This window comes from Patiria miniata, unplaced genomic scaffold (assembly GCF_015706575.1).
Source record: "Patiria miniata isolate m_02_andy unplaced genomic scaffold, ASM1570657v1 HiC_scaffold_28, whole genome shotgun sequence".
Lineage (NCBI taxonomy): Eukaryota > Metazoa > Echinodermata > Asteroidea > Valvatida > Asterinidae > Patiria > Patiria miniata.
The window spans coordinates 8,804,602-8,829,222 of record NW_024037067.1 but is presented as its reverse complement, the minus strand read 5'-3'; the positions used below and the strand labels follow the sequence as shown (position 1 = coordinate 8,829,222).

The following is a 24,621-nucleotide window of genomic DNA, read 5'->3' as shown; positions in this document are numbered from 1 at the left end:
TGTGACGTCATTTCATCAGAATATGTGGACTAAGCTGCCGATTGGTCAATTTGGCTGCCATGTTTTTGTAATACAATAACGGATTACGGAAGCCCCGATAGAAGGCGCCCGCTGAATGGTCAGCATCTCCAGGTCAAGACGCAGTCTTGTTTTGCATATTATCGCCAAATCTGCGCCAAAATCATATAGACTAGTCTTTAGGTTCGGTCTCGTCCGCATTTGAACACCGCTCCCAGGTATGATGCCCCCCCCCCCCTTTCTGCTTTTGCCCCCGTAATTCCCGGTTGATGGACCAGGGAGTATCCTCGGTTCAGATTGCTTGACCCGCCCGTGGACTTGTTTCGGGAAATAAACATGTTGTCTTTTACGTCGGCGTACGTAGCTTTGCAGGCAGGACATCGTTTGGACGGCAAGCAAACGGAACGGGACTCTCACAGATGACAAACATGAGATCGCCGGAGACATCGCCATCCATGTGGCCGTCTCGACTTCGCCACAGTTGCACACAGTCTTGATAATTATTATCTCCTCCAGGTACACAATCGAGGAAATTGCATGCTCCTGCCTCCCAAGACTTTACACACCTGCCTTCTTCCTCGTCCCCACGGTAAAGTTTGCCGTGGACATCTCCCAGATGAACTGATGTTCCTCCACAGTCAGGAACCGCCAAGCCATCGCTCTGTCAGAGCAGGCAGCATCACCCTTCCACGTCATTTTCTCGGTCAGGAGTTGATAGCAAGAACCCCCGAATATTTTGTCGTAGTAACAAGAATCTCAAAGACAACGACGACTCTACACCTACTTCCCAGTCACAACTGCAAGATGGCTGATCTCCGTCAAAGCTTCATCACTCATTACAAACCATGCGTCATTTTTTGAGGTTTTTTTTTATAATTGTATATTTGCCTTAGTAATACCATAGAATGATAATGGAATAGTATACTAGAAAATTTCTTTTATTTTCGCAAGGCAGACTGGTTTAATCCTGTTAAAACCAAGAACAACTGCACTTTCAAGGGATCTGTTACAATCCCCTAGACTAATAAAGAACTTCTTTTCAGAGGATTTTAAACCGCTCACAAATATAAAAGCATTTTTGTCCTGTTAAACACTTAAAAGTCTTACGTTTATTTGAAGAAGAAAAACTAGTTGATTACAAAGTACACCATTACTCCTTTAAGCGCTCTTTAGAATTGAAAAAAAATCTGTCTTGCCTTGCCCATCATTAATCAACAATTTGCATGAACACTCATTGAGACGTTGATGACTGTATAATTTACAAAAATACCAACTATACCAAGATCAAGAGAGCATCTATATTACATGTATTTGCTATAAAACACTAGCCTCCAAATCCATCCATTTCTGAAAATTACAGCAAAAGCAAATGCTGTATATTACCTTAAATGAAAGCAAAGACATTATTACTTTTTAGTGCAGCTCATTCTAATTTGCCTTTTTTGTAATACACACACATTTCAAAATATTTGTTATATTTTTGTACTGCAAAATTATTTTACAGTAATGAATACAAGTCTATATACACTGTACAGGTATAATGTTGAAAATGACACCAACTTCTGCTCAATATAGGCTAATAGAAACAGCTCAACTTTTTTCTAGGTCAACTTTTTTTTTAATACGTCTTCCAATACTCTTTTTATCCTTTGCAAACATGCAAATCTAAGGCATTTCCGCTACCCGGAATCTCCAAATTTGAACCAAACCATGAGATTATTTAAAAATGCATGTAATTAGTGCACACAAAATACATGTACATGTACAATAAGCGTGTTCCACGCCTCTACTGCATAATTTTCTTTACTCCATGTATACCTAAATAGGGTATTTACAATTATTGTTTCAAAAGTTAATCATTCTAAAAAACTTGGCAGATCTTTCACATTTTTCTGCGCTCACGTTGTACCTCACATTCAGAAGTGGACACCAAATCTTTTAACTTTTGAGGGCGCTATTCCCAAAAGCCCAACGCCATTTTGCATTTTCACCAAACTGTATATAGACCATGTGACATTACAAAATAAGATTGTGTGGTCACATGATACAAACTTTCAGCAAACGTTTGTCCTCAGCACTGAATGTCGCTTGAAATATGATGGTTTAAAAGTGTTGACATAAACTGTGTAATGTGGAACCCCCAAAAAAACATGAAAAAGATGGATGCCGGCGGTTGCCAGTCAACATGACGTCACAGGGCACAATACACTACAAAATACTTTCTCTTTTCTTTGATCACTCTCTCTTTTTCATATTTTTTCATGCATTATTTTCGACAAAATGTTTAGGATTTCGTTCACGCAACTCCTACCTTCCTTTTATTATTTACAAGATTTTTTCAACATGCAAAAATACAAACTTTATACGACTCCATCCCGCTCATGTTGTTAGGTCTCGTCCGCACTGAACGGCGCTCCCAGGTTTTATGACCCCCCGTTCCATTTTTTTTAATTCCAAATCCGTGGTTAATGTGGAACGGGGATTATTTCTGGCTACCCTGGGCTTATTGTCTCGTTCCGCCCCGGGTCTGATGGCTGGATCCGCCCGTGGACCCTGTTTCAGGGAATCAAAAAGTCTTTTCGCGAGTGTCAACGCGGGCTCTGCATCTTCCGTTTGGAACAACTTCCTAGTGTTTATGTTCATAAAATGATTCCGTCAATCTACTGAGTTTTAAAATGTACACCCAGTTGTTATGCCCACGCCAAAACTTCGTGCTGAGCGTATTGCCGATGATGTTGAGCACTTAGAATTCGAAATATTTGCAGCCGTTGTCCAGTCGTATGTTCTTCCCGTCAGCTTCATTACGGGTGATGCTATTCAGCTGACAAATCAACTCTCCGGGGCCGCCTCGGCGCAGATTGAAGGAGCGGCATCCAGGCTCACCCCGGCACGCCGAGCCGCACGCGATGACACCCTTGGACGAGAACTCCTTGATGACGTGACCGGTGAGGCAGTGGGATGGGGAGCGGGCGTCGGCGTAGCTTTGCAGGCAGGACATCGTGGGCACGGCAAGCGGAACGGGACTCTCACAGATGACGAATATTAGAATGTCGCAGGCAACGTCATCCATGAGGCCGTTTCGATCTCGCCACAGTTGCATACAGTCTCCCCCAAGTGGTTCTCCTGGTGCCCACTTGAAGAAGTTGCATTCTCCTCCCTCACCAGACTTCACCCACTTGCCTTCCTCCTCCCTGTCGTTACATCCGATCCAAAGTTCCCCCAAGGTGACGTTTGCCGTGAACATCTTCCAGATGAACTGGTGTTCCTCCAAGGAGTCAGGAACCGCCAAGCCAGCGCCCATCTCCGAGCAGGCAGCATCACCTTGGTCCCACGTCATTTTCTCGGCCAGGAGTTGATAACAAGAACCCCCGAATCTCTCCTGGGCGGGTTGGCAAGCCTCGGCGTAAACACACGCACGCACGATGGCAACAACACTCATCCAGCAGATCAGTTCCATCGTGCACACTGGTTTCGGACCGTGTTAACAATCTCGCAAATCTTATTGAGAAATGCAGGTTGTGACAGAGTAAAATGGAATAAATCGCCAGAAAGTCTCACTGATGCAAGTTTGGTGCGTGAAATTCTCAAAATTTAACGAAGGCCTCGTCAAGAACGACTGTGATATTATGAACTGGCACGGATGTGTTGATCAGGACGAACTGCTATGTTATCCAGCAATTATAACTACGCTAGTGGCTTCGTGGTTTTAATTAAACTTCAGATTCTAGATCTTGTCCAATTAAAACTCGACGCGCAGAGACACCGCTGTCAGCATGCACCAAGTCATTGTTCGACCTAGACAATAGCTCTGCACAAGAAAGTCTCATGCACTCTATTAAATATCTTGTTGTTTTGGGGTTTGTTATTTACTTTTGAACGTTGCCACAGCAACCTTTACCATAATTGCGCACGTCTGACGGCTAGTTAGTCCACATTTTGTTTGCAGTCGTAATACACATCGTTGAACGGGCGTAAGCCAGCTAGTCTGGTTTCCTGACCTTACAATTCCCCGACGTCTATAAATTGATCCGTTTCGTCTGAAATAAGGTCAGGGAACCAGACTGCAAGAACAGCATATTTTTTTCCTTGGATTTTCCAGCATCAACAATGTTTACTATAAATTACTAACACCCAAATCCATCCATTTCTGAAAATTACAGCAAAAGCAAATGTTGTATAATTATTACCTTTAATGAATGCAAAGACATTATCACTCATTTGTGCAGCTCGTTCTAATTTGCCATTTTTGTAATACACATGCATTTCAAAACATTTGTTATATTTTTTCATTGTAAAATTCTTTTACTGTAATGAAAACAAGTCTATATACAATGTATACTGTTGAAAATGACATAAACTTCTGCTCAATATAATAGAAACAGCACAACTTTTTTTCTAGTTCAACATACATGCTCCAATAGTCTTTTATCCTTTGCAAACATGCAAATCTAAGGCATTTCCTTTACCCAAAATCTCCAAATTTGAACCAAACCATAAGATTATGATCTTACATTTAGAAATACATGTAATTAGTGCACACAAAATGTACATGTATGTACATGTACAATACGCGTGTTCCACGCCTCTACTGCATAATTTTCTTTACTCCATGTATAAAATACACATATGCCTAAATAGGGTATTTACAATTGTTTCAAAAGTTAATCATTCTAAAAGCTTGGCACAGATCTTTCACATTTTTCTGCGCTCACATTGCTACCTCACATTCAGAAGTGGACACCAATTTGTTTAACTTTTGAGGGCGCTATTCCCAAAAGCCCAACGCCATTTTGCATTTTCACCAAACTGTATATAGACCATGTGACATTACAAAATAAGATTGTGGTCACGTGATACAAACTTTCAGCAAACGTTTGTCCTCAGCACTGTATGTCGCTTGAAATATGATGGTTTAAAAGTGTTGACATGAATCTTTAATGTGGACCCCCCCCAAAAAAAAAATGCAAAAGATGCATGCCTGCGGTTGCCAGTCAACATGACGTCACAGGGCACAATACACTACAAAATACATTCTCTTTGCTTTGAACAATCCCTCTTTTTTTCATCTTTTTTTCATGCACTGTTTTCGACAAAATGTTTAGGATTTCGTTCACGCAACTCCTACCTTCCTTTTTATTTACAAGTTTTTTAAAACATGCAAAAATACAAACTTTATACGACTCCATCCCGCTCGTATTGTTAGGTCTCGTCCGCACTGAACGGCGCTCCCAGGTTTTATGACCCCCCATTCCATTTTTTTGTATTCCAAATCCGTGGTTGATGTGGACCGGGGAATATTTCTGGTTATCCTGGGCTTATTGTCTTGTCCCGCCCCCGGGTCTGATGACTGGATCCGCCCGTGGACCCTGTTTCAGGGAATCAAAAAGTCTTTTCGCGAGTGTCAACGCAGGGCTCTGCATCTTCCGTTTGGAACAACTTCCTAGTGTTTATGTTGACAAAATGATTCCGTCAATCTACTGAGTTTTAAAATGTACACCCAGTTATGCCCACGCCAAAACTTCATGCTGAGCGTATTGCCGATGATGTTGAGCATTTAGAATTCGAAATATTTGCAGCCGTTGTCCAGTCGTATGTTCTTCCCGTCAGCTTCGTTACGGGTGATGCTATTCAGCTGGCAAATCATCTCTCCGGGGCCGCCTCGGCGCAGATTGAAGGAGCGGCATCCAGGCTCACCCCGGCACGCCGAGCCGCACGCGATGACACCCTTGGCCAAGAACTCCTTGATGACGTGACCGGTGAGGCAGTGGGATGGGGAGCGGGCGTCGGCGTAGCTTTGCAGGCAGGACATCGTGGGCACGGCAAGCGGAACGGGTCTCTCACAGATGACGAATATCAGATTGTTACAGGCATTGTCATCCATGAGGCCGTTTCGATCTCGCCACAGTTGCATACAGTCTCCCACAACTGGTTCTCCTGGTGCCCAATTGACGAAGTTGCATTCTCCTCCCTCACCAGACTTCACCCACTTGCCTTCCTCCTCCCTGTCGTTACAGCCGATCCAAAGTTCCCCCAAGGTGACGTTTGCGGTGAACATCTTCCAGATGAACTGGTGTTCCTCCAAGGAGTCAGGAACAGCCAAGCCAGCGCCCATCTCCGAGCAGGCAGCATCACCTTGGTCCCACGTCATTTTCTCGGCCAGGAGTTGATAGCAAGAACCCCCGAATCTCTCCTGGGCGGGTTGGCAAGCCTCGGCGTAAACACACGCACGCACGATGGCAACAACACTCATCCAGCAGATCAGCTCCATCGTGCACACTGGTTTCGGACCGTGTGAACAATCTCGCAAGTCTTATTGAGAAACACAGGTTGTGACAGAGTAAAATGGAACAAATCGCCAGAAAGTCTCACTTATGCAAGTTTTGGAACGTGGAATTCTTAAATGAAACCCTCGTCAAGAACGACTGTGATATTTGAACTGGCACGGATGTGTTGATCAGGAACTGCTGTTTTATCCAGCAATAACCACGGTTATTTGCCAACGTGGCTGCGCAGTTTTCATTAAATTCAGATTCTAGCTCTTGTCCATCACTGAAATTGGCGTGCACAGTTAATACGGCTCTCCCTTGTCAGCATGTTCCCATGTCATTGTTAGACCTAGAAAGTAACATTTTTTGTTTATTTTCTTTGATCACTTTGTTAGGTTGTCATAGCAATGGCAACCTTTACCATAATAGTATTTGCATACGTAATGACGCATTGGATATGGCCGCTGCAATTTATCTTTTTTTTTCATTAATAATGGATAAGCGATCCAGCATGTTCTACCTATTACATTGTCATGACAGATTAAAAAAGCCTTGAGAACGCAGATCTGCCGATCAATGTGGGCTATGCTATTCAGCTGACAAATCATCTCTCCAGGGCCGCCTCGGCGCAGATTGAAGGAGTGGCATCCAGGCTCACCCCGGCACGCCGAGCCGCACGCGATGACTATTGAGAAATACAGGGTTTGAAAGAATAAAATGGACCAACAAAATCACCAAAAAGTCTCACTGATGCAAGTTTGGTGCGTGAAATTCGCACAATCTATTGAAACCCTCGTCAAGAACGACTGTGATATTTGAACTGGCACGGATGTGTTGATCAGGACGAACTGCTGTGTTATCCAGCAATATCCGCGGTAGTGGCTGCGCGGTTTTAATTAAATTCAGATTCTAGCTCTTGACTTGTCCAATTAAATCTCGATGCGCAGAGACACCGCTTCATTACCTCAAGTCATTGTTAGACCTAGACAATAGCTCTGCACAAGAAAGTCTCATGCAGTCTTTTAAACATCTTGTTGTTTGTTGGTTTGATATTAACTTTTTAACGTTGCCACAGCAACCTTTGCCATAATTGCGCACGTCCGACGCACTTATTGTTATATCATTTATGATTTATCGATCGAGCGTGTTCTACCTCTAGCTCTGTAATGGTTAGTGTCAAGGCAGCTAATTGAAAATCTTGAGAATGCAGACCTGTAAATCGATGGGTTGATTGAGTGGGTATTTGAAGTGAAATTATGAACTTGCTGGAAAATATAGGCCTATATTGTGTAGACCTACCAAGTGTCGCGCATCTAGCGTGTGTACGTGTCGCCTCAATGGGAGTCAGTTCACACGCTCACACGCCGGGCAATCGTAACCACACGCCTCATCACGCTAATGACAATGTCTTTAAAAAATCTTTTCGGGACCAGAATACGGAAACATGTTTCGTGTTTGGGTTGAGCGTTTTGGCGAGTTCGGTTCTGCACGAAGATAAATCTGCTTTTTTTCCCCCCACCTCTCTAGTGCCTTGCCAGTAGAGCAAAAATTTTACCTCAAATTTCACAGATAGGCTTAGTGAAAGTTCATCAAGCTCAAAAATTCCCCTTCGTTAATCTTGACGTACCCGTTACAAAGTTAACAACCTTTTACTTTGACGTGATTATCTTCTCTTTTTTTTTTAAAGTGCAACCTTTTATAATGCGCCCCAAAATAAGAAAATAATTGACTGACAAGCTCGTAGTTGGGAACGGGACTGGAGATAATGATGATTTATCAGAATTTGTCAACATTAAAGAAATTCGTAAATGCTAACTTGGGACTTTCTGAGATTTGTTCGTGTGCGCCACGTGTGGGAACACTCGGTCAATTGAATTGTGTGCCTGATTTCCGGACGCCACTGAATTTTAATTTGGCTAATTCGGTGACTGATGAAATGTTCCATTCCACTCGGCTTCGCCTCGTGAAGTAGAACATTTCATCTGTCACCTCATGAAATTATTCTTACCACTGCACTCACAAACATTCATTACTTGTATACCAGCGACTAGAACTGGAATACTACGATGGGATCCACACCCCAGGGTACAATTTCATGCAGCAACTAAGCGGATAAAACTAATTGGCAGAAATATCGGCATAACCAGTATCAGCTAGAAGTCGGTCACGAGTACGGTACTAATAATACAAATCATATAAAATTCTGGCCCCAGTCATTGGTTCTTCGTCACCGGTAAAGTACAAGGGCGCCCTCTCAATTGATATGACGGAACGACGTGACCAACAGAGGTCGCATTTCAATATTTATGGTCACTGACCTGTGCACTCATGATAGCAGCGATTTTTTTCTTCCCGTCCCGATCCCCCGTACAAACCGTCTGGGCAGGAGGGGGGCGGGGGGGGGGGGGGCTGGTACCCATCTTCCAATTGAGGGCGCTCTTCAAAACTGACCATTGTTATGCATACTTTTTATTTTTACAGAGCATTTTCTGTTGTGGGGGATTGATAGAATAACTCTATAAAAAGGTATTTAAATCATTTCTGACAAAAAACAATTTGTCAAACAATTTCGTAAGGGGTGGCAAAGTGCCCCCCCCCCCCCCCGCTGGATACGCCACTGCCTAGTTGGTACTTTGCCCCCCCCCCCCCGGTCTCAGGGCTGGCGACGGGCCTGCGTTTGGGGGAGGGGGTGGGATAGATCCCTGGAGTAATCGTCCACCTGGACCGGATATTTCGTCCTTAATTTATAAGTAAATCTAAGGCTAGGCTGACTTGAACAACAACTTAGGTTCACCTGTCTTATATGGGCCTATTTCTTATTTTTTTTTTTTAAATTGATGAGTGGAAATGTTACACTCGTGCCCAGGTCTTTTCGTTTGAAATATAATTCTTGGGGTGTCTTAACCACATGCAGTTTGTTTTTGCGGAGGTATTTATGTATCATGCCTACAATTAAAATTGTGTACCGAAAAGGCGTTTTCACGTAAAGACTGTATCTCTCTTAGTTTGTATGTTTGTTTGTTTGTTTGTTTTTTACTTTAGAATTGAAATTTTCTCCGCAATACAAATATATTTATAAATTAATTTGACATCAAGAGTCTTAGTCAAGTGTAAGATTTAAAACGTCCCTTTTCGCAACTGCCGATCACAAGTTAAGTTACACCAGCGGTTTGAAATCGTGGTCGAAGGACAGCTAGCTATCTAGCTAAAGTGAAGAATACCAAAAGTCGTTGCCCATTATTTCTGGATTGCGCCCTCTAGTGCACCCGGGTTAAAAAAAAAAAAAAAAAAAAAATCCCCGTGCATGGTAAACACCGCCCTCTTGTGCCTGAAGTTAACTTCTACGAAACTTTTGACAATCCATCCAAGGCAAAGGCATGATGGCTCATGCATAGCCCGGCAATGAAACTGTAAAATCGCAGAAGAAAAGAGGTATATTTTCGTCTTGGACACAGAGAATTATTATGTGCATATGATTTTTGACAAAGTAAAATGTATAATTTCGGGTGGGTCGTTGACGTTAGCCTTTGCAGTGCTCCGGGATTGAGCTGCCTGTGCTGTCACTTGTGTCAGTGTCATGACTGTGGCACTGCCAAAAGTGCCATGCGATGAGTTAAGTTCACATGAACATCCGGGAACTTTGTACTAGGCCTAATTTGCCAATCTTGTTTCCATAGCAACCAATGAGGTAAAATGTTCATGCTAGAGCAATAACCCTGGCCCTGCATTAGTGTAATACCTTGTACACTATAGCCCCACTTCACTTGTGAGGCATTGCTGCACTGTACGTTCAACCCAAACGTTGGGTTTCCAATCTACTGAGGAGTTTGTCCCAAAAAAGCGCGCATTTTTTTACAAACCACTGCATACAGACTACAGTTGTATTCTGTGATGTCTCAACTGTCGCCATTTGGCTTGATTATTTAAGTTATCTTTAATCCATGCATTTTTCAAGAAATTTAGGCATCTTTCTGGAGTCGATATGCACACGTAAAACATCTTAATTTTTTTTTTCGAGTCCAAGCTCTAGTCCATTATGGTGACTCAAAAATATATTTCTTTCCACTAGGCACTACATTGTACTTTGAAATATTTGACAATTTTTTAAATTATAAAAATTTGTTGCTCAGTGTTGCCCCCAACATTGTGATTGATTTTAATTTTGACAAGCACTTGAATTTAAATTTTAATGGGGGTGGGGGGGTCTAATGTTTATTTTCATTTATTTTTGATTTTGAATAATTTTTTTCGGGGGAGGGGGGTGGTTTCAGGGTGGGGTTATAATTTTCCAAGAAATCTAACACTCAAAAGTGTCAAATATAGCAATAAAAGTGGGTGCAGTCACAATTCAAACTTTAAAAAAAAAATGATAAAGTTAGATTTACGTCATTAGGCATTGAAATATTGCCCCAGTATAACTGTGAGCCTTTAGATTGAAAATATATATCATGCAGATATATGGGAACACCTATTATTTTTTTTAACTGGAGTAACTTAGGTGTGTACAATGTGTAGTGTGAATGAACGAACAAGTAAACATTGTTGTTTTAATACATCTTCAGTATCTTTGCACGCATACAGTACAAAGTTACTCTTCTTGTCACGACACCCTTTGTAAAGGTGAAAGGAGTTAACGAATCTTGGCACATTGGGCAAAAAAATGCAACGATAACGATAGATTATTGCCCGGTCGTGGGTCTCTCCCTGGCACCTGAGGCTAACAAATCACGAGCCCAGATATTTCTGGGCTAAGTGACGGGCGCAAGGGTTTGCGGGCCACGAGATCTAACAACTATCGACATTTTTGAGTAATGATTGATGCTACTGAATGCGAAAAATGTCAAATGCATTGTCTGAAAAATGGAGGCATGAATGTTCTTGTTTATGCTGCCAGGTAAATTGCACGCATGCTAAAAATGGTGATTTTTGAAGACATTTTGTGTTTGATTGTGTGTATGAAGAAATAACCTGTTGTTTAGAATGGGGGTCAGTAACCAGGCATGCAAATTTTCCTCGGATCAGCTGATTTCCTCTTGTTTTCCAAGGTTCACAGTTATTGCATTTAAATTTTGAAAATGCTGTATAAAGTCATTTGAAGGGAATGCAAAACATTTGCTTTTGCTGCAATTTCCAGAAATCAATGAATTTGGAGGATCAGTATTCATGTTATAGCAAATATTGTTAAACTGACTTGTTTCACGCTTTGGGCTTGTAGATGCTGGGAAAACCAAGAAAACCAATCATGTTCTTGTAATCTGGTTCCCTGACCCCACTTAAGATGAATTGGAGTAATTATAGACTTTGGGGAATTGTAAGGTCAGAGAATCAGTCTAGTAGGCTTGTACCCCTTTTCAGGTGTGTAATCAATTGCAGAGAAAATGCGGAATAACTAATTAGGAAAAATTAGGAGCAGTTTTTGAAGAAAAAAAAGTTTTCTCCAATGCTGGTCTGCCAACCAGCGTTAGAAAAATACCATTTGTCTTGAAAATGTCAGCACACCCGGAGCCACGATTTTACAGGATGCTTTAGACTGTCATTCCCTAACAATCCAGTAAGGTATTTCGTGATAATTTGATCATTTCGTTTTGTGATGTCTGCAAATGTTGTATCTTCCCTTAAAGTGTGGAATTTCCTCTCTTTTTTTTTTTTTTGCTGGGAATTCCAGTTTCATGCCTGAGAAGCTTTGTGCTTGCTGAAATGTACATGTACGAGAGGATCATTTAATTTCCTTGTGTACCTATATCCCCCCCCCCCCCCCCCCCCCCCCCCCCCCCCCCCCCCCCCCCCCCCCCCCCCCCCCCCCCCCCCGTCCCTCCTTCTGACTCCTGTATTGCCACACCCATGGTTTTTTTTTTGTTAGATTTTTAAGACCTTCGGTTGGGAGTCAGATCTCTTCTGTGCAAAACTATATCACTCGCCTGGTTTGGCACCTTGAGAATGAAGATATGTTCACTTTGGCAAAGTGTTGTTACTGGCTTGAAGTCCTCCTAAATTTTCTACAAAAAGAGGACCTTGTAATATGTTGGGTTTTGCCCTTCACCAATGTATTTTTATAAAGTGTATACTCAGTGTTGTCCTAAGTGATTGTGAGAAAAAAAATCACTCGGGTAGGACTCGAACCCACGACCTCATCTGCATCAGACGTATTTCCACTCGACCACCGAGCTTGCCTGGGTCAGTTAGCTGGTCGTGGGTTCGAGTCCCACCCGAGTGATTTTTTGCTCAAAATCACTCAGGACAACTTGGGTGATTACAAACAAAGGAGTACTTTTGTCACAGTTCATTTGAATACCTTGTGACTTGACTTGAGGCTGGAGGACTTGTGATGGACTTGTAAAGACTTGTGAGGATTTGTGAGGGACTCAACTATACAACACTCCTTGGCTGATTATTATTTCTCAGATATGACTAATGCATGCATTTTCTAAGCAGTACTTTCAACTGAAAACGGAGTTCATTGCTCTGAATTCTCTAACAGTGGTCTCAAATTTATGTTGGCTACCCACCAACATTATGCACAAACGAGTTAAAAAAAAAGGCCTTTGATACTTGGAAATCACTCTGACATCAGATTCAAAATTTACAAGTGTTTACCAGCCCAAGACCAGTCTAGCAAAGATCCCATATCGGTTGATAGGGCTAGGACCAGGTATTAAGTTCCGAGCTCCGTTACAAACACAACTTTGCGCTGCTACACATTGTGAATCGGAGCGGAATTTTCGGTTGCCAACCAGCCCCGCTATAACGTCAGAGCTGCGATCTGATGTAGGCCAGATTAGGATAATGTGTCAGATGGAGGGTTTCATTTTCCGTAATGAATCCCCCTATTACCATGCCCGTGTATTTGGGGCGGGTGCAGACAAAATGTTTGTGCTGAAACTGAGCCCCCGCTTTGGAATGAATTCAGCCGTGCTGCTTGTATAATGAATAATATTATACTTTGTGTTGTGAAACTGTTTCTCAAGAAAGTCCAGTATGCACTTGCCTAAACATGTATGTACTATCAAAATTAGGGTTCCTTAAAACTGTCTAGTTAGTTTTACGTTCTTCAACTGTTTACTGTTATAATTGAAGGCCTTTCTAACTTTACAATGTCAATGTTATCGATTGTGAGCACAGAACACAGCAGAACTAAGATGTCTTAGCTTTATGGACTCTTTATTTATTGACACACTCTTGTCCTACCAATTTCATGCCTTCACTTGGCACCAAACATTGATAAACAGACAAGGGCGTCACTCACTTTTCAAAAGTGGAGGGGATAAGCTTGATGAGCACTAATGCGAGCGCAAAGGCCTTAAACGGCGTGGGGTTTAGCTATTCTGAGCTATAGATCCATTAAAGTAGGCTACAATTTTTATTCGGAGCCCAAAAAAGTGGGGGAAGGGGACAAATGATATGACAAAAGTATTACATGTAGGTCACGTCAGCTGGCTTGCAACTGTTCACGGATGTGTAACCGATTGCGAACAAATGTGGACTTAATTTGGTTAATTGGGGGCAGTATTTGAAAAAAAGCCAGGTTTTTTCCAACGATGGTCGGCTGACCATCGTTGGAAGTTGATACGAAACTCCCACTTTTCTTGAAAATGACAGCACACCAGGTGCCATAATTTCATGGGGGATTCCGCCCCCCCCCCTAAGATCTTGGCCATTTGAGCGATGAAAAATAATGAAACTCGGTACATGCATAGAACAACTTATCATGAACTTAGCCAAGAAATTTCATGACTATAGGTCAAAGGGTTCGGGAATTATGGCTAATTAACTATTCATATGCATGAATGGCAATTTTGCTCTGTGGACACTACGTATATGGGGAAATTGCTGTGCGGCAACCCTTGGTGTGATTTTTATGTTTTTGGTATCAAAAGCTGCGCAAGGCTCGAGGTTAAAAAGTCATAACAGCTTTGGATTTTTTTTTGTCAAGTCTATCGTGGAAAAAGTCGAGGGAGGGGGGCGGATTCAATGCGCATCGGTCAATGATCAGTGGTGGACAGCTGAATTTTGCTGTATTTCGATTGAAATAGAAATACCTTGTGAATCAAGTATGCACAGTGCATGAACTTTTCACAGTTACTTGTCAATAACACGTACATGTACATGTGAACTTTATTCCTACATGTGTGTAATGTTTATTAAATGGAGCGATCCACAAAGATATCTCTTTTTTTTTCGTCTTTTTTCCTAACTCGGTCACTTTCTTTTTGACTCACCCAGTGAAAAAACTCTTGTGAAAAAAGTACCCTTGTTATTACTATTTTACATAATTTGGCTGTCCTTTTGTTGGCGACGCTTGCCAATCCTATCCTAATTCATAGATTTCACCCCCCCCCCCCCCTATTTTTAACCCTTGGCATTCCTGGCGCTTCTCGGTACAAATGTTTACACAAGTTTGAAACATATTTTTGTGCCAGCGAGTGTATTTCATATTTTGTTTGTTGAACAAGTTGAAGAATGGATGAATAAGACAACCCCGAGCAGCACTCTACGCATTACTATGATTTTGATGGATGACCTGCGTGTTTTGTATTGTGCCTCTGATCGCTCTGAATATAAAAGGCAATTGACGTCAAAGGCTGAAGGTATTATTTGGATTTTTGGAAAGTACAAACACCTTTTCACCACTGTAAACTCTCCTTTTTTAAGGTCCAGAAAATTTCAAATTGACGGGTCACTCATATACAAAAGTAGAAAACGAAAAACATGCATTCGTGATACTAAGTGTCAAAAAGATGTCCTACTTTTGATCCTAAATAACTAGTGTTTACCAAGGGAATTAAACGAAAGTTTAAGATCATGTTAACAATGCATGACAAATTTTGTGGAGCAAGTTTCATCAGCTTTGTGCAAGAGGGTGAGATTTAGATGCCATTCAAAAAAAAAAAATACTTTCAGAATCTGTCACTTTCGACTTGGCGTCCCCCAATGTCGATACAGTGCTGGAGACGGTAGCGGAAGATGCGTGCTGCAGCCAAAAGCTCCTGAAGGAATGCAGGATCACCCCTGATGCCATTGCACACCTACTCGATCATTTGGCGCAACACATGATCGAGGAGTTTTACAATGACACAGGGTGATCCTACATTCCTTCAGAAGCTTTCGGCCCCAGCACGTGCCTTCCACCACCGTCTCCAGCACCGTGTCGACATTCTGATAGTGAGTATTTTTTTTTTCGTATGGCGTTTAAATCTCACCCTCATGCACAAAACTCATGAAACTCTCCCAATACAATTTGTCATGCCTTGTTCACATGATCTGAAATTTGATTTAATTCCATTGGTAAGCAACAGGGTTATTCATGATCAAAGTTTTTATTTTTATTGATTTTTAAAAATTTAAATCACACAGAATACATTGAAGTCATACATGTCTGTGTACGTCAGTTTTATACCTTGAATTTCCTGCAAAAATGTCAAACTGGCTTGTACCCATTCATACCGTACATGTAGGTGTGTAATCGATTGCAAACAAAATGTCGACTAACTAAATATGGTAAATTGGGGGCAGTATTTGAAGGGAAAAACACAGGTTTTTTTCCAACGCTGGTCAGCCAACCAGCGTTGGAAATTGATTCAAAAATACCACCTTTTTTTTTTATTTGACAGCATACCAGGCGCCATGAGTTTACAGGATACTTAAGACTGTCATTCACTAACAGTCCAGTAAGGTATTTCATAATAATTTGGTAGTTGTGTTTTTTGATATTTGCAAATGTTGTATATATTCCCTTTAACCTTTTGTCAACATTTTGATACAAATTAGGAAAAAACCTACAAAAAACTGTGAACTGTTACTAAAAATGTTCATTTTCAGGTACATGATTTTAAAAAGCCTTTAACTCATGAACAATTTTTACAGTTGTCATAAGTGAAATGAATTAGACCTTTTGTTTTTGACAAAGTTTATATTTCTGTTGCTGTGACTCGGTTGACATTGTTTCTACACCTTTTCTTCTTCTTTGTTGTACAATGTATGTATATGTTTTGTGGAGGGTTTTTTTTAAACTCATTTTCCACAAGTTTTTCCAAATGGTACATACAAATATGTAAACTTGAAACTTGCTACATACATCGACCCGATTCAGAGGTGAAAATCACTACCTGTATTGATGTTCTGAAGGTATAATGCATTAACAACATATTTCATAAAATTTTGTAATGAAGATTTTCATTGAGTTATTTTTTTTGTATCTTTGATATACATACTTTCAAAATGAATTTGAATCACTGAAACAAGTTGAAATAAATGATGTAATCAAAGTGGATGTATGGCAACCCCAATCTGTGATTTCAAGCAGTAGGCCTATTGTTTGAAAATTGATTTTTCTATTGAAGTTATGTCTTTAAATTTGTAATTTAATTAATGAACTGATAAATATATGATGAATGATATTGTGCCCAATCACCCTGTGTTTAAGACAAGATAAGTTTGCGGTGACACCATGTGAATGAATCTCTTTTGTGAGTATGTGTGGTTCTGAAAAGAACCAGAGGGACTCAACGTTTCAAACAGTATGCCCTGCCCGTCGTCAGGAGAATGAGGGATTCCCTGTGTTTATAACTAGAACAAATTTGTTTGTTTTTTGTTTGTTAATTTAAAAAAATGCATTATTATCAAAAGGCAGATTCCGACACATCTCTTCTGAAACGGAAACACAACTTTGTGACAATCAGTTGTAACCAAAAAAAAAAAAAAAATCATAAGTACACCATTGTAGACATGTTGTTTTGGACGTCACAGTAAAGGTTACCACGTTCCAAAAAAAGCACACCCCTAAACACAATGTAGCGAAATATAACATGAATTACAGTGAATGTACCAGTGCAGTTATAAATAACATCATGAGGTAGTGAAGCCAATAAATGCTTTTTTTATGACTGCAGGCGGGTTGCAAATAATTTTAAGGTTCAACAAATGAAGCTTTCAGTTGCAAAAAAACACTCTACTGTTTTGGTTATAGTGGCTTGCTGAATATGTGTATTGTGCTCCTCAACGCTTTAGGTGAAATGGGATGAAGGTTTTGTGTATAAATGGTCGCTTTTTTTTCCCGATGAATTATTGAGTAAAAAAAACTATATGTGTGTGTCTTTCCCTTTTCCAGTGGATTTGAATTTCCGGATTACATCAACTGACGATGCAAGATTCAGATGCGTGTGGATACAGACCGGTAAGTGTACAGACTTGTCTAAAGATTTAAACCATATGTAAGGCATGTGTTACTGTTCTATTCTACTGGTACGTCTGATGATATGAAACTGCAATGTAAACCAATAAAAGGACTGTTCTCATCTATTCCTTCCAGTGCCTCCATAGTGCAACACAGAGAAAAATAACTTTAGCTTTTTATAAGTACTTATAAAAAGCTAATATATATGTGCAGTCGGAACATAGGGGTGTCGGAACATAGATGTGTAACCAGGGGTGGATGTTGGTATTATGTAGGTTCTTTTGGTGATTTTAATAGCAAGCTCAAGTAAAAAATGAAAATTGAAGTGTCGTTATTATAACGTCATTACATGACATGTTACGTCACATTAAAGGTAATTTTCAAATCTTTATATCTACAGAACTATAGCTCCGAATTGGTTGTAACTTGATATACCTGGGTTATAGATAAAAAAAAAAAACCAAATGACGTCATGATGACGTCATAACATGTCATGTGACGTCACATTAAAGGGACATTTTTTTTCTGAAGCATTCGATTTAACTCTCTCTCGTTAACTCAAAGTCGGATAGCTCTAATTTTTTTTATCCATTCCCTTGGGGTTCGACGTAATAGGATTTTACTGTACTCCCTTCATTCAAAAAGGAATATTTGTTTGCGTGCACTCCAATTTACTGTTTCTCTGGGCACAATCTGTTTTCCTCTTCAAAGTTCAATCAACAATAGCGAGACATTGTCATGTTCTAAGCATTTTGACTATTTTAGTGTTGCTGCAATTTCTCAAGTTGCTCGTGTTTCTGTAGTTCCTATGGTTCTATAGTTAGTTTGCTATGTTCGTGTTGGGTTTCTAAAACTAAAAATTAGTGAAAGTTTACATGCGCACTGAAAATCAGGGGTCTGGTTTTTTGAGGATTTTTCAATTTTTATGCAGACACTTGACTTGAATTCATGCATTCCTGCATGCCGATGACTTTATCTCGCCAGATCCCGAATTTCCCGAAAAGTTACGAGCTTATATAAATACTGTTTTGATTCCAAAGTGCTCCCCTTACAACTTGTCCCAACTTGAACTTTGTACGCACTTGACTTCCTCATTAAAATGCTCCTTATCTTGGTGATGCCCATAAAAAAAGAGGATCCCAAAAAAACCCAAACTCTGAAGATGTAACCTTTGCAATCGTGACTTGATGCCGTAGTACTTAGTATGCGTGGATGATATTGTAAGTGGGTTAAGGGGTCGTGTTTGGGGCAAGTAATGGCCCCGTAAACGAACAGTAATCTGGCGCCAGCTCCGTCATCATGACACCAGCAATTACACACAGAGCCCCTAAGACCCGGGCAGTTTGGTGTTCAGCCTGTCTGCGCCGTTATTTTATGACCGGTGTCAATTTTTTGGTCAGTTTTGCTCGCACCGCAGTTTGATTTGGGTTTTATTTTTATTTTTAGCCTGCGGGCGAGGCAGACAATTTATGCCATTCCCTGGCTGTTTTATTTTCTGGTTTTTTCCCTTCTTTTTTTCGTTTTTTTTTTTAAAGAGTATTAATCTTTGCACCCTTTTTTCCGAACATGTTGGTATGCAAATGGGGCCAGTTGTCTCGGAACCTACATCAAAAGTTGACATTTTCGATGGTGCGCTGTATTGCAGATTCAAATTCTAAAAGCAGGGCATAGGCTGGCAGCCAGTCAGTTTGAGTGGTGCTCAACATGAAATTTGGAAATGATCATGACGATGACTTGCTTGTTTTCATATTTTAGGCATATTCCTAAGATTCCCATTCACCCCTGCTCAGTCAAGGATAGAAGGGCTGTTCGGACTTTGTTTTGCGGCTTGTTTGCGTTATTTTTTTAAGGTGGGAGGACAAAGACGAAACATGTTGCAAACTAGAGTTTTGTGGACTCTCTTTTGGAGCCCACAATTGGAAAAGTCCCATCACTATGTGGGCAACAAGGGCTACCCTGTCTCTGCTTGCCGACCGTGTCCCACTGCGCTTTAGGCACTCTCAATCCATCTTGCTGGGGTTTTTTATTTTCAAATTGAAATTCCAGCTTTATTGTCATTTTGAAGTTGGAATTCCTGTAGTTGCTGGAAAAGGGGAAAAAACAGAGGCGCACTTTGTTTTCATAAAAAAATGAACTTAACCTGGGCTGAACAAACCATTGATCCAATCATGGCCCGCCCATGCCCTCGACCTACATGCTTACGACTACAAGTACGCGACGCGCATTTTTGTGATCTGCACGCATACTACTGTAGGTTGATGCGTAAGGTACGGGTAGAAGCAAAACAATAACCTTGAATTTAAATAACAGAGCAATAAAAACTATGTTCGTCCCAATGAATGAAACCATTTAACAATGCTTACGACTTTACCAGAGAAATGCAAGAAAGTTGCACAGTTCTTAGTTGACACCAATTCACAGTCTTGGCTGGTACCCGTCTTCCAAATGGGGTGCTCTTCAAAACTGACCATTATTATGCATAGTTCATACTACATATTATATGGACATGTTCACGGCGCATTGTAATGGTTGTTGAGCGGGTTTTCTTTGGTGGGATTGATGTCAGAAGATTTCTATAAACATTTATTTCAATCATTGCCGACAAAAAAATTTGGTCACAAAAATCCGCAGGGGGGGGGGGGGGCGGGCAAAGTGCCCTGTTCCCCACCCCCTGCGGAAAGCTTTCGGAACCCTCGCTTGACCTGGCTAAGGGCATTTTACACTGAGTTGCCCTTTCTCTTGCTATAATTTTGACAGAATGATTTCAAACCATAATCACCCCAAGTTTGGCTAAGAAACATTCTTGTTGGAATTTTGATGATGAGAAATCACTTGGAGGATGGGTAAAAACTAATTTTACTCACGACCTTTTACATCTGGCATTTTCGTTTCTACCGGTAGGTCTTATTGTTCAATCACGTTTGTTTTCACATCGCGTACTTGCGTGAGAACACAAATAACGATGCAAAGATTTACATTGTACCTACATTGTACAGCCTTCAGCCAATGGGTTCTAGATTTAGTCGGGCTGGCTTGAATACAGTCCTTAACAGCGGTCATTTCAGATTTTTTTGTAAAGTTCTGCTAATGAGCACTTGAAGTTTTTTTTTTTTAATTGTTCTGAAAGACATTTTAGTCTCCTATTTAGGCTAAGTTTCAGTTTTCACCCCATGACCATCACACAATTATTTCATAAATGTTCATCTTGTACGAGTACACCAAGTTCCACTAGTCCACATGTATGTTAGATTTTTGAAAGTGAGAGGTCAACTTTTGGCACGATCACGTCAGGCGATTTTTCAGTTTCCATAAATCGAGATATAGTAACAATTTTACAAAGGCCGTTTTCGAGGGTGAGTTTCTTAAAAAAATCAAAAAATAATTGCACCACAAAAAATACATATTTTACAAAAAATACACATTTTACCACATTCCATCGTACTGGCACACCAATCAAATAAAACTTAAAAGGTCGTCTTGTCCCTTTTATTTGATACTCATCATTTGAGGTTGTGATGCTTGTCTGAAGATTTCATTACTTTTGCACTTTTCAGCCATATCCACTTTTGCCTGGGCTTGCCCACATAATGCATGTTGTATTGGCAAGCTTTGACATCTGGAGGCCAGTTGCAAGATCAAAATTGAATAAAAGGACCAACAAACAAACAAACAAACAAACAAGAGTGATTCATTTGAAATTGGGGTTCGTTCTAACCCCCAACTCCATTCCTTGCTCCAACCTCAACACTCCAATTACATCCCTGGCTCAACTAGAAATTGTGGGGCTTGGGACTCCGTGCACAGTTACTCGTCAACAGTTACAGAAGGAGAGATAGTGGAGACCAGTGGTGAAGCCAGGATTTTGTTTCACTTTTCATAATATTGTAGGATCTAGGGAATTAAGGGGATTAGAATCGAGTAGAAATAGTCAACTTTACTCCTCTTCTGTTCCATTACTTTTAAAAAACAACACTTTAAAAAGACACTTCCTTAGCAAGCGGCAAATTTCAGGGTTTTTTCCAGTTGGGGGGCGGGGGGAGCAACCTGGGGGCATTTGTGGGGGGCACGTGCCCACCTTGGCTACGCCACTGGTGGAGACCACTGGGGAAATCTATAAAGTTCGCGCACGGAGTCCATACAAGTGGAGTTACATTGCGTAAAGATTTTGGTGTGAAATCGGCTGCTTGAGTTGGCATTTTGTGTGCTGTGTTTTGGATGGGCAGCTACTGGTAGCCTCTGGATCCATGGGCTGATGATTTTAGAGTGACCCTTGCTTTAAGACAAGATTATACAGGTCATAATGATATTCCGCATTCTAAGCTAGCGATAAGTGCTATTCTGTAAGCTAGCGATAAGTGCTATTCTGTATTTGTATTCTAAGCTAGCGATAAGTGCATTCACCCAGGGTGGTGTCATTCCAAAAGTTACTGTCGCTGAACGAACTGAAAGTCAAAGTTGTGCTGTCGATATGCCCACAACAGATCTATGCGTTGAATAGGAATAGAAGTCTCCTTGTTTTGAGTGTAGCGAAGCTGAGCAAATGATCACATCACTTGTCAACCAGATGAAAAATATATGCTGTCGCATGGAAGAGTTGAATGGCAAAATATAAAGTGGCCTTGACCCGTTATGTATAGGGTGGTAACAATTATTACTTTTTGAAAAAAAATTAATCCTTTTCCCACCCACTTCTGAATATTCTACAGGTTGAGTCAAAAAACACAAAACCCAAATGTCGGGACTATTGTTTTAGTAAAGTTCTGCATGTAGCACTTTCAAAATCTAGGATATAAAAGCCCAATTCATAAGCTTTCTTTTAGTACAAGAATTTAAATCACGCAAGTACTTTTCAAGTTATGGAATTTTAAACACAACCTCCGTTTTAAAGTTCTGTCTACGGATCATGCAAAAGGTGGGCGTTCTTTCAGCAAAAGGAAAAAACAATTCACACACATCCCTATGTGATTTGTTTTCGTTTTGCTAAAAGAACACATACTGTTTTGGGATCCGTGGACAGAACTTTAAAATGGTGGTTGTGTTTAAAAGTCTGTAACTTGAAAAGTACATGAGTGATTTGAATGATTCTTGTACTAAAAGAAAGCTTATGCATTGAGCTTTCATATCCTAGATTTTAAAAGTGCTACATTTAGAACTTCTCTAAAACAATGGTCCCGACTTTTGGGTTTAATTTCTTTTACTCACCCTGTATACAGTTATGAATTCTGCCCCTCTACTTTCAAAAAAATTAATGTTCTGCCATTATCACCTACAACCTTGCACAACGTCATATTTACAAAAAAAATCATCATTTACTTTCTCAAAAAACTAAAATATGTTTTTAAAAAACTTCATCAAGGTCACTGTTGTTAAAATTACCGCTTCATGCTCTTCTTACAACCTAAGGATAACATTTGTGCAATTTTTTCATGACACGTGAACAATCTGACGACCTTATCACATGGTTGTATAAAGTTTTAGCAACGTTGTGTGCTACAGTTTCTGGGGTGTCATTTTCTGTTTTGCTTGCAACAACCATGTAGTGATTTTCTTGCATGTAAACTCTTTGGAAAGTTCTGTTAGGAAAGTTCCTGGGCACACCACTGTGCAGGAACCTGCAGCAATGACTAAATCTTTGTACTGTTTCTGTTTCAAAGGCTAAAAGCCCAATGTAAAATAATAACGGAAACTTGGCTGTACCTTCTTAAACTTAGCACCCGATTTCACGAAACCTGTTCTAAATTACGATGCATTGCAGCGCTAGGACGATCCCTACGATGCACTGTGGCAGCAATGCGACTCAAAGTGCAAACCATTCCATAAAACCTGTCGTAATTAAGTTCTTATCTTTAAAAGCAGAATTCCAAAGTGACTTGTGTTTTCGCGCCAAGCTTGGTGGGCGTCCAGGCACTTGTGTGAAAACTCTAACCATCCAGAACATTGCACAACAGTGCTAAAAAGTCAGTCCATCGTTAGTAATTTGTGAATTTTGTTTGTTTTAAGAAAAAAGTGCTCAAAATCTAAAGAAGGGTGCTAAACAACTAACGTGATGAAGTTTCAGCTCAGCTTCAGCTGTATATTTCGAGAAAAACAACATTCTAGGATCTCGATTTCCAATCAAAAGTTGCTGAATCATGTTTTAAATTGGGCCTGAATTCAGCGTCCGAGACATGTTCTCACTGAGCTGATTGCAGCTGCGCGGTGTCGCGCACTGATCCGACAAATTATAGCAACCGCGTACGTGTGTGTGGTGTCAACACTTGCGTGCGCTTCGCCGAATAAAAAAACGAACTACTAACGGAAATTTCCAACGATGCGTCTAAAGACGGATCATTGGGAAGGCCTTCTTTCGTTGATTTCTTCCAAATGACAACATACCATCAGAAAGAATAATTTCAAAGGGAGTTTAGTTCCCTTACTATCTGTCAACCAAGTATGTTTTTCAACTATAATTACGTCAGTTACTTTTTGGATAAAAGTCACTTTAAAAACTAGGGATTCCACAGAACAAATGTGTTTCAGCTAAAAGTAAAATTGTACCTTTGATTATTCAGATGCTTGTCTTTTATGTAAAGTTTCTTTACAACCTTTCATTCAATAAGTCATATTGTGTCCTGCATTCTCAACAATTTTGACAATGTTTTTAAAAAAGTTATAAAAAATACCACACATTTTTGAAAATTGTTATTGTAAAATTCCAGGGAACTTGAACTCTTATTGCTTTCATTTTCACTAAATGATAAGTTAATTGTGAGTATTCTGTCCCATCTATAAATCTTATAATCTCTGCCTGTCACTGGTTGTTTTTCTGCTGTCAAGATGGATCATAAAGTTGTTGACCAGTGCAGGGTCCGACTTGCCCAAAAGTAGGCTGGCTTGTTTGCCGCATTTAGGCAACAAGTTCAAAAAGGCAGTGCGTCAATGGGGCGTGTACCGTAGGAATTTGCATTATGGTCGGCATTGTTGCCGGCATGCCGCCAAAGCTAATTCTCCTACAAACGGGAGATCAATAGTGCGTTCCCCCCCAACAATGGCGTGATTGATTGGGAAGGGTGATCAAAGAAATCAAATCCAGGGTTGCCGATGACAGGACTTCTGATGGGTCGCCTTGAACCTTTGAGACCGATCTACTTTGCGCGCGTTCGTTCATTCACCCGTTCGTGTGCCACC

At 40.5% G+C, this 24,621-nt stretch overlaps 1 protein-coding gene across 1 annotated transcript; it reads right to left on the bottom strand.

Annotated features, from left to right (window-relative positions):
• Nucleotides 1-4,580: 4,580 nt before the first annotated feature.
• On the bottom strand, nucleotides 4,581-6,763 carry LOC119735027 (perlucin-like protein). Its single transcript, XM_038208712.1, has one exon. It carries the CDS (start codon nucleotides 6,284-6,286, stop codon nucleotides 5,573-5,575), a length of 714 nt encoding a protein of 237 aa, XP_038064640.1. The 5' UTR covers nucleotides 6,287-6,763; the 3' UTR covers nucleotides 4,581-5,572.
• Nucleotides 6,764-24,621: the final 17,858 nt, after the last annotated feature.

What these genes read in the sequence shown, in the direction of transcription:
- LOC119735027 (XM_038208712.1), bottom strand. Translation starts at nt 6,286, where the DNA reads ATGGAGCTGATCTGCTGGATGAGTGTTGTTGCCATCGTGCGTGCGTGT.